Source organism: Chanodichthys erythropterus, chromosome 16 (assembly GCF_024489055.1).
Source record: "Chanodichthys erythropterus isolate Z2021 chromosome 16, ASM2448905v1, whole genome shotgun sequence".
Classification (NCBI taxonomy): domain Eukaryota; kingdom Metazoa; phylum Chordata; class Actinopteri; order Cypriniformes; family Xenocyprididae; genus Chanodichthys; species Chanodichthys erythropterus.
This window is the reverse complement of record NC_090236.1, coordinates 37,927,006-37,941,652: the sequence shown is the minus strand read 5'-3', so window position 1 is coordinate 37,941,652 and position 14,647 is coordinate 37,927,006. Positions and strand designations below refer to the sequence as shown.

Below are 14,647 nucleotides of genomic sequence, written 5' to 3'. Positions count from 1 at the left end.
AATCCAGAACTGATTCGTTCACTAGTCAGCGGAGTAATAGAAGTTACAAGAGGACTGCAGGTAAAACAAGCAATTCAGTGACAACATGATAAGGAATGCCTCTGGAGGTGTGAATCTAAACACGTCCATGTCTGCAGCAGATTTAATTACAGGTATAGTAATAGAATTCTGTTTGATTGGATTGTGTTCTCTGAATTGAAGACAATATTGATCACAAAAATATCTGATGAATGTGTGGCTAATATCAAACTAGAAGGCAATAATACAATACAATGCGAAGCCTGAAATGGTCGGAATGTAGTGTTTAATTCAATTCATTTTACTTGACCTTACTATAGCATTAAACATGCTATGTATAGATGTATGAAAAGTATGGGTGTAACGGTATAGGTATTTGTCACGGTATGGCATCACGGTTCGGTCCATACAGTCAGTCACAATCAATTCACACTCCAATCCAGAAGGGGGCACGTGTGGTAATGTAACGCTGTTTGCTAACCGCCACAACAGAAAAAAAAAAGAAGAACAACAACAGATGATCTATGCATAGATATGTTTACTTGTAATCTCTTAACCAGTGTTTCAACTGCGGAAAGACATCAATAAAACAGCTTGAGAATAATATCTCACGTAGCAATACATTTACCTCAGGAAAGTCATTTAGTGTCCACAGCATGTTAGTTCACTAGAGAAATGAACTCTAGAAGAGCATTTCACTAAATATATGCCCTATATTAACTTATATATTCATAATATTTACTTTACCTGTTAGTAATTATTAATTATTTAATGTATTTTAATTATTAAATATATATTTTATGATTTTTTTATTTTATTTGAGTGTTGATTATTATATCTAAAAATAAATAGCAGCTTAATTTAATAGTTTGAATTTAAAATGTTCATTATAATTGAATTTATTTAAAGAGAGAGACACAATTTGTGTTTGGGTCATTGACAAATAAGTGTAAAAAAAACATAATGGAGATATAATTAATTTTGAAGTTTTTTTTTTTAAGTGTTAACAATGAGATTGTGTTTTTTTTTAATCAATTAACACTGCTTTTGTCATTTTTTACAAGATGGACAAAATTTGTCACCAAAAAAGTAATTCGGTTTAACCAAAATTTCGGTTTTACCGAATGACACTTTTGGTTATACCGAATGACAATATTTTTGAACAATGCTAACAGGCTGATATCTAGCTAGCTAGCAAAAGGACAATTAAACATTTTATATTTAGTACAAGTTTTTGAAATATTTCCATGTTTTATAGCGGTTGTACCGAATGACCAGATGTTTCGGGACATGCGTATGAGACTGAAAACATGAATTTTTCAAATAGTTAAAAGAGAGTTACAGTAGTTACTTTGCTTCATGACCATGTGGTCCTTTGCAGGTGTCTGAATGATGTAATATCCTGTCACATGATATTGACCGCATGACTTGATCCAAAATGGTCCCTTTATATTGGTTACTCCAAATGACATCAATGCAATTAATTTTTCCGGACATTTTTTCTGATAATAAAGGAATGACTTCTACACATAATTTGAATACCATTTTGCACTGTTGATATATGATGATATAAAAAATATATACATTTATTGCATTTTAAGATATTTTAATCTCAAATGAAATGGCTGTATTGGCCTTTGGACGGTTAAACCGAATGACCTTTTGACACTTCAAAATTATTAAAATACCTTTATATGCAGCAAAATATAATTAAAACCTTTTGGATTCAATGAAAGAGATCTAGCTGTACTACCTTACATACTTTTGATGTCATAACTTTGTTTTTTACTATTATACTTTGGACATAAAAATGACCCGTCACGTCATTGACTCGTTTAATAAAACACTGTTTAATAAAAAAAGAAGAAAACAGAAGCAACTTTATGTTTAGTGTTCTCCCCCCTGTTGTACCGAACCCTTACCAAACTGTGACTTAAAAACCGAACCGTCATGTTTGTGTACCGTACACCCCTAATGATACTGTAAGTCATATTTGGTGTGGCAATGGCACTGGTTCTTACGGTCTCAAAGGGAGCATGTGCAGCCCTGTGCCGTCTTGGTGGCCGCGGTCTAACGTGGGTCACATGACGCAGAGGTGAACCCTGTGTGGGCAGGGTGGACAGACCTTCCCATGATGCAGAGCGTGAAAGAGGTGCGGATGTCTGAGGAGTGGACACTAAAGGTGAGGAGTTAGGGTCGTCACCTAGACCTAAAGGACAGTGAATCACATCAAATTAATTACATGATATTCTAGTTAATTAATCAATCAAATCATTCGCAAATAATCTTATCAATTTTTGCAGAGAATGAAGACATTATTGTGGCAGACAAAAGCACTGAATGATGTGTTCAATTTATTGTTTGGTTTATTTATCAGTGCTATTTTTATCTGTTTAATGTTTAAATTTATCAAGTAAAAAATACTAAGTTAACATGATAAATTTATAGGCCTAATAAATGTTTTAAATAAAATTGAATGAATGGTTTTGCTTTAAACTGAAATATGTATGAAGTATACATGACTTGAAAGCACTGAATGAGTGTGTTAACTAAAAAATGAATGATAGTCCTGGTTTCATCCTACATAACGTGTGTGTGTGACTCACTGAGTCTGTTGGACACGGGACGAATGCGTCTGGTCCTGGAGCTGCGTTTCTTAATGGCGATTGTGTCCTGGGTGCAGAGCGACAGAAGTGAGTGAGAACATTGCAAACTGAGCAGATGATGAGGCCTCTGAGTTACCAGAGATGACAAATACTGTAAATACCACCAAACACACAGATGAGTCAGCTGTGAGTGATTCAAGTAACACACTCACTATGCTGATGCCAAAGTCATCCTCCACAACGTCCAGTATGTCGGCGTGTCTGTGCGCGCGCCTGGCCGTTCCCCCATCTTCCAGCCGTCTCATCTGTGAAACCTGCCGGAGCTGTGATGACGAACAGATGCGTGAGGCAGAGCGATTCGTGTGCACGTGCTCAGAATGAACAGACCAATGGAGAGAGAAATTGCTTTGTAGTACCAGGGTTTTGTGTGTGGCATAAAGTTCCTGTAGGATCTGGTCCACTATGGAGTTGGTGAGATATGAGACAACAGACAGCTTCACCTCCCTAAGAGCGAGAGAGACGAAGACATGTTAGATCACGCTTAAACCATGCTGGGAATTGCAATTACTATAGAAAAGCGGGTTTCGTCCTTCCATTAAAAACTTCATGATTTCCATCGATCAGTGCAGTGCAGACAAAATGAATCAATACTGAGGAAGAATATAGTCTTTAAAGAACTAAGCTGGAAAAATGAAATAAAATAATTCAAAAATCTATACATCCACTTTTTTTCAAATGATAAGAGATCACTTGCAGTGCATGATATTCAGTCCTGTGTTGCACACATTTTAGTTAGGTTATTAGTAGGGCTGTCAATTTAACATGATAATTTAATAAATGAGTTAATATGGATTAAAATTAATATTCTTGCATTTAATACATTTGACTGGTGACGAACATGAAACAGAGCAAATTCAAGATATTGGGGCAAAAATGCATCTGTATGATTTTTTGACTCATATTTATATCATATGATATAGTTAAGCAATATCACACGGGTGTTTTGGGTGTGAGCGTTTTTGTGTGTGTCCCTTTAAATGCAAATGAGCTGCTGCTCCCGCCCCCTTTCCAGAAGAGGGCGGAGCTTTAACAGCTCAACAACAACAAAGCTGGAGAATCTCAAGGAGACAAAATGAGGATTGTCAGTAACGGTGTTCAGCCTTACATTGTTCAAACCGGAGTCGACACTGATGGAGAGACTCAGGAAGAAGTTACAACTTTTAGAATGAAACTGGACGTTTCTGAATGGATAGTGGATAAATTGAAACTTTTAATCAACTCATCGTCTAGCTTGTGCCGTCATGTTAATCTTTTGTGCAAATCCAGTGTTGAATTGATCCTCGTTTGTGAAGCAGTCCGGCGTAAAATGATGTCAACAAAACTCTACTACAACAACTCTTCCTCTTCTCTAAAGCAGCCCAACATGGCCACACCCCCTTTGTTGTGTGTTCTCGGGGGCGGAGTTTATGTAAATTTTAGGGTTAGTGATGTCACTATCCTGGGAAGAAGCTTGTTGTAGTCTCTACCAGCTGTTTGTTGTAGTCCTTAAACAGAGAAACAAAAACTCCCTTTGCATCGAACTTTGAGCGTTGTAACTTTGCAGATGTTGTTTATGCTCAAACAGCAACATTACACACTAACTAAAGTGAAATCAAAATCAAACACCCCTGAATGAATTCCTGAATGACTCATGAATCGAATGGATGAATGACTCAGCGACTCATTTAGACATTTACTGCCACCTATTGGCCGTTTTAGTTTCTTATTTAGATTACCATTTCATTAAAAAAATATTTCCATATTAATAAAAAACCCATTAGAGGTACAGTTCACTCACCCTCATCAACGTTTATATGTAATAAATTCTATGTAAAAAAAATATTATACAGTATAATATAATATTTTGTAATGTATATTTTATGCTTTTCTCTTTTAACACAATAATGACTTTAATTGATCTTTTGGGGGTAATTCCTCAGACAAATCTGATGTGTGAGATTAATTAGATTAACTAATTGCCACATCGTGTAATTAATTAGATTAAAAATTTTAAACGCTTGACAGCTCTAGTTATTTATTATAAGATTCATCCAATTTCTCCAGTTTGCAACAACATCCCAAAAAGGCGAGCTCCACCACAGATTACACTGTAAGCTTGGCAAACAGTTTCTGTCATTCCCCAGTCAAGTAGACGGCTGTTTTCAAAGCTGCCACCCGGGGGCGTTATAAAGATGGCCACTGAGTGAACTGACTTTAAAAAGACTTGGTATATTGGATCCACCCAAAGTGAAAGTGAATCAATATCAAAAAAGAAAAAAAATCTAAAAAATCGAAATCAAGGGATCTTTAAAGGACTAAGCTGAAAAAAAACATTAAAATAAAAAATGCATTAAAACATCTTCAGCATGCTGTTTGTTACCTTATTTAATTCATGTCTGTGTGTGTGTGTGTGTATATATATATATATATATATATATATATTATATATTATAACGGACTTCAAAAGGACTTCTCTATAATTCTCAAGGGGTTCATTTGAGAAACATCAAGCACTCAACCCCCTCGTTTCTTACTCCAGAGCTCTGTTGATGTCCTGAGCTGCTCTCTCCATCAGAGCGGTACGGATGGACGAACGAGGGATGGACACGCGCTCCGAGATGGAGGAGAGGGGAGGAGAGAGACACTCTGCTGCGGCACAAGAAAGCGGACACAGCTCCCGGCACAGAGACACCATGGAGTCCACAATGACCTGCACAAATCCACCGTCAATCACCCATCACGCCTTTCAAGTCCAATGCAACAGGAAAGCAGATATAAATCAGGCAGAAGGATGAGAGAGAGAGAAACATCACCTGCAGTTCTTTATCAGCTGCTTTGGCAAGTTCTCCGGCCAGAGAGTCCAGCCTCTGTCTCACCGGCCCGTCCACTGACAGCACGTGGGCCAGTTCACACAGCGAGGGGTACAGCTAGAGGACAGTGCAGACATAATTCACACGCCAGTCATGATCTCGCACTGACCGCTGTGAGGATTCTGTGACACGTGAATCATGCAGGTGATGTCTTTAACTTTTAATGTTTCCTCAAAAAAACAGAACGCCTGAAATCAATAACTCAAAGCACATAAATAACATCTGACTGAATGTTACTGTACAGCCATCTACTATTTTATTAAATGATGTTCAGCAAATATCAACAATGATGTGATTACAGAAAAAATCCAAGAAATGGTGTAAAGTAATATATCATTCATATAATTTAATCTTTCAGTCAAAAATGTAGACATACTTGACTGAATTTGTTCCTCATGATCTTAAAAAGCTTTTACTTTAAAGATCAAATGCTTTGATGCTAAATTAGTAGAATAGATAGAAATAGAAATGTTAATATGGTTCAATTTGTTAACTTTAGTTAATGCAATGAACATTTCTTTTACAACATTTATTAAACTAAAAGTGCTACTTTCTGCATATGCTAATACATTTTAATATTTCAAGTTGTATAAATTAACAGAGAATGGATTATGGAAGAACATGAATTAACAATGAACAGTAGTATAATTTATAAATGATCATTTACCTACATTAATAAATGCTGTGAAAATGTTCCTTGTTGTAAAATATTACAATATAAATACTGCAAATATATATATTCACTGATTCTTTGATAAATTGAGGATATTTTGCAACATTATTAATGTCTTTACTGTCAATTTTGATCAGTTTAAGTTTAATCAATTTTGATTAATTCTGAAATAACATCCTTCTGTGAGATGATGTGGCTTCTTACACAGAATAACAAGCACATCATATTATTCATTGTACTCTATACAGTGAAAAGGCTATGTCGATTAGCAATGCATCATAAATATACTTTATTATCATGAAAATACCGGAGAAGGACTCAGATAAACCATATATTGTCGTATTTGTGTGTTTATTAGTCATGTTTAATCAATTAAAGCGTTTCAATCTTCTGTTTATTCAGCTACAGCAATAGTGTGATGCCCATAGGGATTTCCTGGAACCAAAGAGCTTAAAACCCAAGAGGAGACGCTTTGATACTTTTTGGGCAACAGCCACTAGATGACGCTCCGGTAGCACAGCCGCCATTATGGGGTGAAAATACTAACTTGACCATAGAATCCTTCACATCTTATAGAACAAGCAATAACAATAGAAGTTTTTTTTTTAAATTAAAGGGATAGTTCACCCAAAAATAAAAAATTGATGTTTATCTGCTTACCCCCAGTGCATCCAAGATGTAGGTGACTTTGTTTCTTCAGTAGAACACAAAAGATGATTTTTAACTCCAACCGTTGCAGTCTGTCAGTTGTATAATGTGGGTCAATGGGAACTTCTTTTATAAGAGTAAATAAATCATGCTTAGACAAATCCAAATTAAACCCTGCAGCTCGTGACGACACATTGATGTCCTAAGACACGAAACAATCGGTTTGTCCGAGAAACCGAACAGTATTTATATATTTTTTTAACCTCTAATACACCACTATGTCCAACTGCGTTCAGCACTCGTCTAGTGAGGTCTGATCGCGCTCTGACAACGGAAGTAATGTCTAGCACTCATTGAAGTATATGCGCGTGACATCATTGATAAAGAAGTTCCCATTGACCCACATTATACGACTGACAGATGGCAACAGTTGGAGTTAAAAATCATCTTTTGTGTTCTACTGAAGAAACAAAGTCACCTACATCTTGGATGCACTGGGGGTAAGCAGATAAACATCAAATTTTCATTTTTGGGTGAACTATCCCTTTAAGTCACCAGTAAATTGTATGGCTCCTACAGTAAATGTTGTATTGTCTTATATATGTTTTATTTGACCAGTTGTGGAATCCAACCAATCCTCCATGAGGTAATGTAGTTAGCCTACTTTGAGTATTTCCATTTTATGCAACTTTACACATTTATTAATAGTAAATTAATAATTAATACATTTAAGATCATCATGTTTAAAGCTAACAATATAGATCAGATAGTGGAGTAATAGTAATAATAGTATCTAGGTCTGAATTGAAATATATAGCCTATATTGTACGTTTTAATGGATCACGCAACAAACATAATACATGATGCATTACTGGGTTCGTTATCCCATAATTCACACTTTTGGACACTTTTGCTTTAATGGACATTAGACAATACTGCAAAATCAAGCTGTTATATTCATATATTCATTGTCAAACATTCCCAATTTTTTTTTGATGCATGTCCTTAATTTAATTTAATGCATGTCCTTAATCCTTAATTTCATATATTGGTAATAATTCAGTATTTATAAGCCTTTTAAAGAATTTGAACCCAAACTGACTGGGTTTCTAGAGAGCAAAGGTTTTGTGAAAAAAGTGGAAGACTTAAACACAAAGTCCGTAAGGATTTGATGATCACTATAGTATTTTATTCTGTGTTGTCATCATTCAGGTTGGATTTCAGCTTTAATGAACGTTTTTTTAACAAAGCAGCTGATATTGCCATATAAACTAGTGGACTTTCACCCCAAAATGGCGGAAACGCAGGGCTGCTGCTGGGCGGCGGTGTTACAATGGAACCTTGTTTTGACTTTCGCTTCTTGTTAGTGAATATTCTTTGCTGGAACGACATGTGCCATCTTTCTTCTGCTGGGCATATTTGGAGTTTCTGCGCAAGAGCGCCCTCTGGCTTTCAGATTGAACAGCATTTAGCTGTACTTCACTGACAAGCTGCGCATAAAAAAAAAAACACAGCCAATTGCCCAATCGCGTGCGGTTTAATTTCGATTAATCATGCAGCCTTAAGACTTATATTTGTTTTCTTTCTTTTTGATGACTGTACTGCTATGTGGATTATATTCCTTTAAACTTTTGACAAGTAAATACACACTCACAGCTCGAGAGTTCCTGGCCTCCTTCAGGACCTGTCTGGCAGCCTGTAGCTCTTCCCCTTCAGCTGTTCCTCTCAACACACACACCTGCTGCTGCACGCGTACACACAGACGCTCCATCACCTGGGACAGCAGGAGGAGAGGAAGACAGAGAGAAAGGAGAGAGATATCGCTGTGTGAGTTTCATCGAACAATACAGAGTAAAGATCAGTCAGAGTTCAAATAAGCAAGGAAAAAAGATGCTCTCTTTCTCTCTCACACACAAATGTTTAAAGAATATGCATTTCATTTGATGTTAAAAATACACACTTTTTAATGGTAAAAATGTTCTCCTATCCCAGTTCATTGTGAAGAGACCAATATAAGCAATCCATTCACAGATTGACCTGAATGGGAATGCTACTGGATAGACTTCCTCTCTCCAGGAATACTATACTATACTGATTTTGGTTACTTTATTTTAAGGTGTCCTTGTTACAGGCTAATTATACATTTAAAGGCACAATATATAAGATTTTTGTATTAAAATATCCAGAACGACTAGAACAATGTTATATATTTTGTTACCTTGTGTTCTTACATTATCCCAAATGTTTCCAAGAATGTTTAAATCCAGAGAAATAAGCAATTTTAACCAGGACCGTCCGTGTCCGCCTATCAGTGACATCATCTCCGCGTTACCCTTGGTTTCCGAACACCAAAGACGCTTTAATATATTATGTGTTTTATTACACAGGTGAGCAACTGTTTGGATACAATCATCGACAGAAAACGAATCATATTGCATACGCTATAGCTCAACACAGTAAGTCTTAATTTTTTTAAATCTCGTTTCCTTGATTTACCGCAGGTACCATGTTTTACCATGCCTAATATCGATCTAGCTTACTGTAGTGTGCAACGAGTGTCTCATAGCAGCCGTCGAGCGAACGCACAGAGTAACGTTATAACATCATTTTCAACACACTCAAATGTATCTAATATGATAAACAGCGCTGTGTTACCTCACATACGCTTGACCGGAAGAAGCGGAAGCGTTCTCTGCGACATAATAAAAGTCCCGCTGCTCTCGAGCCGTGTGTCGCGCTCGTCTCTCATTAGCAATCGCTCTAGCTCCTCGTTCTGCTCCAGCATCACTCGGCCTGCTCTGCTTCATACTACAGTAATGTTAATAAGCTCATTCAAGAATATAATTACTGCCCGAGTCCCATCCCGATTCTTTTCGGGATCCTCTGTAGATGTAAAGGCAACACCTGCCATGATTCCACGCTCAATCTCAACGTCATCAAGCTACGCCTTTGTTTTGAATAGGCGACCTCTAGTGGCGAAAATGACATATTGTGCCTTTAAATACTGAGTAATAATTATTAACTACATGTACTTACTGTAGGGTTAAGATTTGGATTAGGGTTAATTGTGTGTAATTGTGCACAATTTATAGTAATTACAATACTAAGTACATGTAACATGTCTAACGAACACTGTAAAATAAAGTGTTACCCAGATTATTTTTTTTTTAAAAATTAAAGGAAATCTCTTATGCTCACATTTATTTAATCAAAAATGAATGAGTGAGTGAAAATAGTAATACTGTGAAAATATTTTTACAATTTAAAATTTTAAATATTTTAAATGTAATTTATTCCTGTGATCAAAGCTGAATTTTCAGCATCATTACTCCAGTCTTTAGTGTCACATGATCCTTCGGAAATCATTCTGATATGCTGATTTGCTGCTCAAGAAACATTTCCTATTATTATCAATGTTGAAAACAGCTGTGCTGTTTAATATTTTTGTGAAAACCATTAATTTTTTTTTAGAATTCTTTGGTGAATAGACAAAAAAATGCATTTATCTGAAATCAGCTTTAATCATTTGAATGCATCCTTGCTGAATTCATTGGGAGAGGACAACGTGTGGCAGTGAAATAACACACTGCAACTTTAAAGTGCTAACTGAGAATTTAAATGACATAATTATGCAATTCTGATTACATAAAAAAAAGAGTGCCATTTGACCCTGAAATATGTTATTGACCATATTAAGTCCATTTTAATTAACATGTTACAGGAAATGCATAGAAATGAAACTTGCAATTTAGCCACCAATTAAACTCAATTGATCTGAACTGGCAGAACTGAAACAGACCTGACCCAAACTCTGACCCAGAGACCTCATCACCACCTTCATCAACATGATCACATACTAGAAGTGTGATGTCAGTGAGTCGGATCTGCAGTTGTGAAGAGTAAGAGAGACAATGAGGCATGTGAACATGAGGAAGTGGTCCGTACCTGTTCTGCAGTACTAGTGACCAACCCCTGATGCAACCGAAGAGCCTGTTTCTGAGAGAAACGCTGAGTCTGGTTATTCCTTAACAGAGCCCGCTGGATCTGAGAGAGACACAGGAAGACGGACAGACAGAGCGAATACTCATTAATGACAAATAAAAGAACACTGATGCTCAGATAAGCCATGCAGTCATGTGGAAATGACTGTAATTATGCTGCAAATTAATGAAAGATAAATGTATTGTCTGCGGTGTCCCTCTCTCAGCGCTGACCTTGTAGAAGTTTTACATCTCTGGGCTCATTAAACATGTGCATAAACATTCCACCACCTTGGGACTGTTAATCTCAAAACAGCCGGACACACAGATTTATGGGTTTTTAAAGTCATATCATGAAAAAACAGATTTAGCTTGTTTGTTTTTTAAATAAATTAGTACAATCGACTGTGAAATTCAAGAATGTAACCAAATATTCATGACAGTGGGGATCATATACATAAAAGAACATCTCATAGGAAAACCCATATTGATGAACCATTAGTCTGAATTTACTCAATATGCAAAACTTCAAAACATTTGGCTCCTAAATGCCCTGATTGACCAATCAGAATCAAGTATTCCAGAGAGCTAGAAAACTGGGTGTCACAGTAAGAGTTCAGTACTGTGTCTTTACATAACACATGTCTTCAAGGTATAGAAGCAAAAAAAAAACCCCTGTTTATTATTATTTCTAAGGGTAAAGGGTAATGTTGAACTAAATTACGGCTGTTTTGTAAAAAAAAATTTGACTATTATACCTGGAATCAAAAGCTTGCGTAATTCTTAGATCACATTTTAGTGTTGGAAACACGTTTAACTATATACTACAATTTTTGCCTCAATAAACTCTTAATTTGCTGCTTATTAATAGTTAGAAAGATTGCTGTAGTGGTTAAGTTTAGTGGTTGACCTTATATTTGGCATTTTTAAATATCGGCATCAGTCGATAAGTTTTTCTGTGTTGGAAGTATGGCTTTTATTTAGAAAAAATATGATTCCCAGTGAGCACAAACTTACCAAAAAACTGAGTGCCCTCTTGGTTACAGTGTTTACTGTGTGATTACAGAATCAAGAAGTTGCCATCTAGTATGCTATCAAGTATTTGTTTTAATTCTTGACATGTCCTTAAAAATGTGTATGAAATAGGCCTGTAATTACTCAAGAACAGACAGAATGAGGAGTGTGATGTCCACCACCTTTTTCAAGCTAAAATACATTTATTATGACCTTCTGGACACTGTAGTAATTTAAGTTGTATTGCTTACATGTAACGTAGACATTAGGCATATAGCATTAACTCCTTAGCCTGAGCTAACTTGATCAAGTCAAGCTAGGCAGGCGTGGTTTCAGTAACCAGGCACCTCAGCTCCACCCACATCCCGCCTCTTTGCCCATTTTTGGTTATCCGGGAGTGATGCGCAGCCAAGATGGCGACGACCGGCTCCGCCCAATTCGGGCTTCAAAAATGCTCTTCAAAAACTTACGGGTGACGTCATGCACACTATGTCCATTGTTTTACACAGTCTATGGGTAGGATTAAGGGATGTAGAATATAATCATGCAGAATAAGGCATTAATATGTGCTTTATAAGTACTAATAAACAGCCAATATCCTAGTAGCATGCATGCTAATAAGCAACTTAGTAGTGAGAATTGGTCCCCAAGCTAAAATGTAACCATAGCGTCTTTAAGCTAAAAAAAAAAAAAAAAATCAGCACTCTTACCTTGGTTAGTGCCTGTTCTGTCCTGTCAGGGGCACTACGGTACGCCTGTGTGACATCACTGAGTGGGATGGGCATGTACTGCAGAGTGAAGTTACTGAGGAGAGAGTAAGAATGATTCAAGTATTCCCCAAACATGGCAACACAAGAGATGAATAAGCTCCAGCAAGATAGAAAATGTGTCTAAAGAAACAAGTTATTTTTCTTGCTTTCTTTTCAACTTTTTACAGTGTACTGTTTCTTTCAACAGTTCTGTATTGAGAACAACTTTCTCACAATGATTACAGTCCTCTGAATACAAGTTCAAGTCTGTTAAAAAAGTTTCTACATTAAATAATAGTTGTGTGGATCTCCAGGGAGCAGAGGTGTTTCCAGAACAATGCTCTAATTGTGCATCACAGGCAGGTTGGAGAAGTGATGAAAGACTGTGCAATCACAAACTGATTCATGTAGGCATGGACTGAACTTCTTATTTTTTCCCAGTAACAGCATGCTGTGAATAAGTGTGCAGAGGGATGAGTGAGTCAGTTCTCACATGGTTGAGTCTGCATGATACGAATGTGAGAATGTGTGTGTGTGTGTGTGTGTGTGTGTGTGTGTGTGTGTGTGTGTGTGTGTGTGTGTCATACTGTTCTAAAGCTCGAGCCACATCTTGGAAACCCGTCGCACTTGTGTTATTCCGATCCCACGTCACACTTCTACAAGAAAGAAACAAACCATGACAGTCTTATTACAGAACTAAACCATTATGCATCATTTATTATTAATAAGCACACCCGAATGGAATCTGCATGCATTTTGTATATTTCCTGCACTGATTTTGATGAAAAATAAAGCTGAGTTCTGTTTTAAATATGGTAAAATGTGTTAAACAGAGAACAGAATTAGGGTCATTGTCAAAATTGTTCATTTTGATCAGTTTTCTCCCATAAAAGCTGATGGTAGGTATTTATTAACATATAGGCATTATTACGTATACTGTATGACTTTTGTTTTTTAGTTTAATTATTAAAATGATTAATAATTGCCTATTTTGCTCTGCTTTTTAGCACACAATACACTACATTAAATTAGCAATACATTGCACTACTGCTCCACCCCTAGAAAACAGCAAAATGAGGAAAAATAAATGTGTTAGCACTGTAAATGCATGAATAAATATTCAAATAAATAAATCAAACAAAAATGTAAAGTATTTTTTTTTAGGAAATTTAAAAAGTTTGGTCACACTTTAGATTAGGGCGCAGTTCTCACTATTAACAAACTATTTATACAACTTGCCTCAATAAACTCCTAATGAATGCTTATCAACAGTTAGTAAGGTAATTAAGTATATGTATTGGTAGAATTAAGGGATGTATATTAAGGTCATGCAGAATAAGTCATCATGTGCTTTAGAAGTACTAATAAACAGCCAATATCCTAGTAATATGCATGCTAATAAAAAAAAAAAAAAAAACTAGTTAGTGAGAATTGGACCCTAAACTAAAGCATTACCAAAAGGTTTTAAAAAACTGGAAAAAATATGTGTCAAACTGTTTTATATTTAATAAAATGGTTATAAAAAGACATATTCAAGGCACACGTTTGTCACCATATTTTTTAAATGACCCATTAACAAATTAACCATAACATTTAGGGGAAAAAAAGCTTTCTATTGAAAAGCCTAAGGATGCATCGTTAGAAGATCTAGTCCTTGACATATAAACTAAAATTAATATTTGGCCTCTCAGTCAACAGGTTTTGTTGTTATTACTATGATCAGGGCTTGACATTAACACCTGTCACCCCACCAAATGCGGGTGTATTTCAGCAGTGGTGTTAAACACAGTCACTCTCACATTTTTCAATTGTAGTCTTTTAAAAAGGCATCTGAAATAACAAACTAAGTGCAATGTACTGTAGTGTTGTCAAAAATATAGATTTTTTGATGGGTAATCACACCCAAAGTGCACGCACATAAAGCCACCTCTCAGTACTAAATTTAGATCTTTTTCACTGCTTATTGCGCTTAAACAGTCAAATGCACACAAAATAATGTCAAAATTCTGGTCTTGATGAGTATTCACCAACCTGGTCTCATGGAAAGACG

The 14,647-nt window shown here is 36.1% G+C and overlaps 1 protein-coding gene across 2 annotated transcripts in view; it reads right to left on the bottom strand.

Annotated features, from left to right (window-relative positions):
• carmil3 (capping protein regulator and myosin 1 linker 3) overlaps positions 1-14,647 on the bottom strand; it is an 84,281-nt gene that overhangs the window by 8,772 nt on the left and 60,862 nt on the right. For both annotated transcript variants that reach the window (XM_067362777.1, XM_067362778.1), the window contains exons 22-31: positions 13,185-13,253; positions 12,559-12,652; positions 10,800-10,898; positions 8,509-8,628; positions 5,477-5,590; positions 5,198-5,373; positions 3,041-3,128; positions 2,837-2,947; positions 2,625-2,691; positions 2,040-2,227 (exon numbers count right to left, since the gene is read on the bottom strand). In XM_067362777.1, the coding sequence (XP_067218878.1) occupies positions 2,040-2,227; positions 2,625-2,691; positions 2,837-2,947; positions 3,041-3,128; positions 5,198-5,373; positions 5,477-5,590; positions 8,509-8,628; positions 10,800-10,898; positions 12,559-12,652; positions 13,185-13,253 (1,126 nt within the window). The remainder of the gene's footprint in view (positions 1-2,039; positions 2,228-2,624; positions 2,692-2,836; positions 2,948-3,040; positions 3,129-5,197; positions 5,374-5,476; positions 5,591-8,508; positions 8,629-10,799; positions 10,899-12,558; positions 12,653-13,184; positions 13,254-14,647) is intronic.